Genomic DNA, 2,562 nt, shown 5'->3' on the forward strand with positions numbered 1-2,562 from the left:
TTAAAGTCAAAAGTGAATTCCAGGACTAATATCAAAGAAGGAATATTAGTGCCGATTAAACAATTTGTTCATAGTCATGGACTGACTGTGGCGCATACTTTAGTGAACGCAGAAAATGGCGTTGTGTATGTGCGTGTATTTAATCCCGGGAACAGTGAAATTTGTGTGAAGACAAATACCGAAATTGCGTTATTAGCACCAGTGAGTTGTGTTTGTGATTCATTTCCATGGAATGATGTGTGTAATGTGCAAACCGGAAGTGTGTCGGATGAACTTCCGGATTTTCTATTTGAGGTGTTTCAACAAGGATGTGAAAACCTGTCAAAAGAACAAGCAATGGAATTCAAAAAGTTTTTACTAGGACGTAAATCTGTGTTTGCGGATCCTAAAATGCCCACGGAGCGCGCAAGAATAGGAGAACATCGTATCAACCTAAGTGATGACAGACCATTTAAAGATCGAGTGAGAAGAGTTCCTATATTCAAACGAGATATATATTAGATGCTGAAATTAAAAAGTTGCTGAAACAAGGATTGATCGAGAAATCAAATAGCCCTGATCATATCCACTTGTTTTGGTACACAAGAAAGAACAACATTCTTCTTTTGCCAACGACCTTTTGGTAGACTTTTTAATCTACGAAAACATTTGTTTTATGTACATAGACTAACTATGGAGGAGGCTAAGACTGAAATGACTAAGTGTGGCAGGACAGAGATGACGCGCGACGTGATGAGCGAGTCGAGAAAACTCGTGTATGTAACAGTGCTTAGTGACCAGCACAGTGACATTTCTTCTGAAGAAGCATGTGAACTGGAGTACGAGAACGTATCGTCAGACGAAGAAGAGTTGGAAAAGATGGTGACTGACCCTAACCCGGATAATCGCGACATCCTATCAGTGAGTTCGTCATTGCTAGAGGATATTATGCGCGAGGAGCCAGCAGTAAATGTTGACGACTTTCTGTGCGGGGATAGTGACTTTGACTTTCGGGGAGAGGACCACGAACAATATATGGAAGATGAAGAATACGAGTCCGCGTTGCCGACAGAGGATAGTGACATGGACACTACTAACGAAACCGGAAGTACCTCTGAGACGACCGTGATTTCGTTAACTCTGATTAAGACCGAGACTGTGTATCCGGACGGGACCTCAGAAGTCGTGCGTAACACATCCATCGCGCACTCCAGAAATATGGACCCAATGAATGTGAACTTTGCTGACATTGCAATGGAAATTATCACCGAAGTGCCATATCACTTTAACAATCGTAACGTGCGTGTCGTGAACTCTACCTTGTGATTTTTATGCAGTGACTCTTGATACAAGAACAGTTGTGCCATTTTTTTTTATTGTGTAAATATGACAGCTTGTAAATATTTGACTGTAATTGAACGTTTTATATTATCATTACTATTTTTGCATTTGAAAATGTTGTATGTTTGTATGTACATAATCTTTGAGCGGAGTCAAAATTCTTAGGCGGGGGAAGTTGTTACGTATTTTGAAGTCACTCTTTTTCTAAATTTATTATTTTAATTGTTAAGTTAATATTCTACAGTATTTATGTAACCCCAGTCACTCGTTCTATTTTTAGAATAGTTTGTTTACACCCGGTCACTCATTAGGAGTGACGGTCCTTTGTTTATACCCCATCACTCCTTAGGAGTGATGGTCATTTAGTATATATACGGGTACTTATTCGATACGGGGACGCAGTTTTGATATAGTTTTTGCTGGGATATACTTCGCTCAGAATATTGTTTCAGGATGGATTATACAGTGTTTTGTTGTGATGATTTTGGATGATTCTTAACTATGATTATGTGTAAATAAAATTGAAACCGATACTGACTTTTGATTTCCAAGGAGGAAGTTAATCGCAGGGGGCGATTAAATACCTGGATTACGCATTGAGCGTTTACTTATATTTTACATATTATTGCTACCTACAATAAATAATGGATTAATTAATTAAATCTGACAATTGCTCGGACGTTACATAAGTTTTGCTATAAACTCTGAAAAATGTCGAGTCGCACCAGAAACAGTTATGTCCGGCCGGAAACAGTTATGTCAACCCTCGACGGAAACAGTTATGTCACTATTTCCATCACGTTTACGTGTTTTTTCGTAACGCATTTTAGCTCGGGTTCGAGATGTCATGACGTCGGTTGCCAAGCAAATGTAAACAACGGAGCGTTATTCTTAACGTCAAGAAGGCATTTCTGGATTATTTTTAAAAATTTCAACGATTTAATTTTTTTTTTTTACATAATTCTGTATATCAGTTTTTGATTTTGATGAACGGTGTTGCCGTGGTTACTAAAAATAGAAATTTCTGTGAAATTCTTTCAAAATGCTACTCCTCCTACAGTTTTGGTCTGATTTTAGTATACATGTAACTTGGCACACAAGTAGACTACACTAAGATACAAAATTCTGTGTATCGGTTTTTGATTTCGATGAATGGTGTTGCCGTGGTTACTAAAAATAGAAATTTGTTAAATTCTTTCAGAATGCTACTTGTGATGCTTATCATACGAATAATTTTTGGGT

The 2,562-nt window shown here is 37.8% G+C and overlaps 1 protein-coding gene across 1 annotated transcript; it reads left to right on the forward strand.

Annotated features, from left to right (window-relative positions):
* Nucleotides 1-672: 672 nt before the first annotated feature.
* On the forward strand, nucleotides 673-1,305 carry LOC134245051 (uncharacterized). The gene has a single exon (XM_062727308.1). The coding sequence runs from the start codon at nucleotides 673-675 to the stop codon at nucleotides 1,303-1,305; it is 633 nt and encodes a 210-aa protein (XP_062583292.1).
* The last annotated feature ends 1,257 nt before the right edge of the window (nucleotides 1,306-2,562 follow it).

Source organism: Saccostrea cucullata, unplaced genomic scaffold (genome assembly GCF_032062105.1).
Source record: "Saccostrea cucullata isolate Sc308-1 unplaced genomic scaffold, CSIRO_AGI_Scuc_v1 ctg13736, whole genome shotgun sequence".
In the NCBI taxonomy this organism is placed as follows: domain Eukaryota; kingdom Metazoa; phylum Mollusca; class Bivalvia; order Ostreida; family Ostreidae; genus Saccostrea; species Saccostrea cuccullata.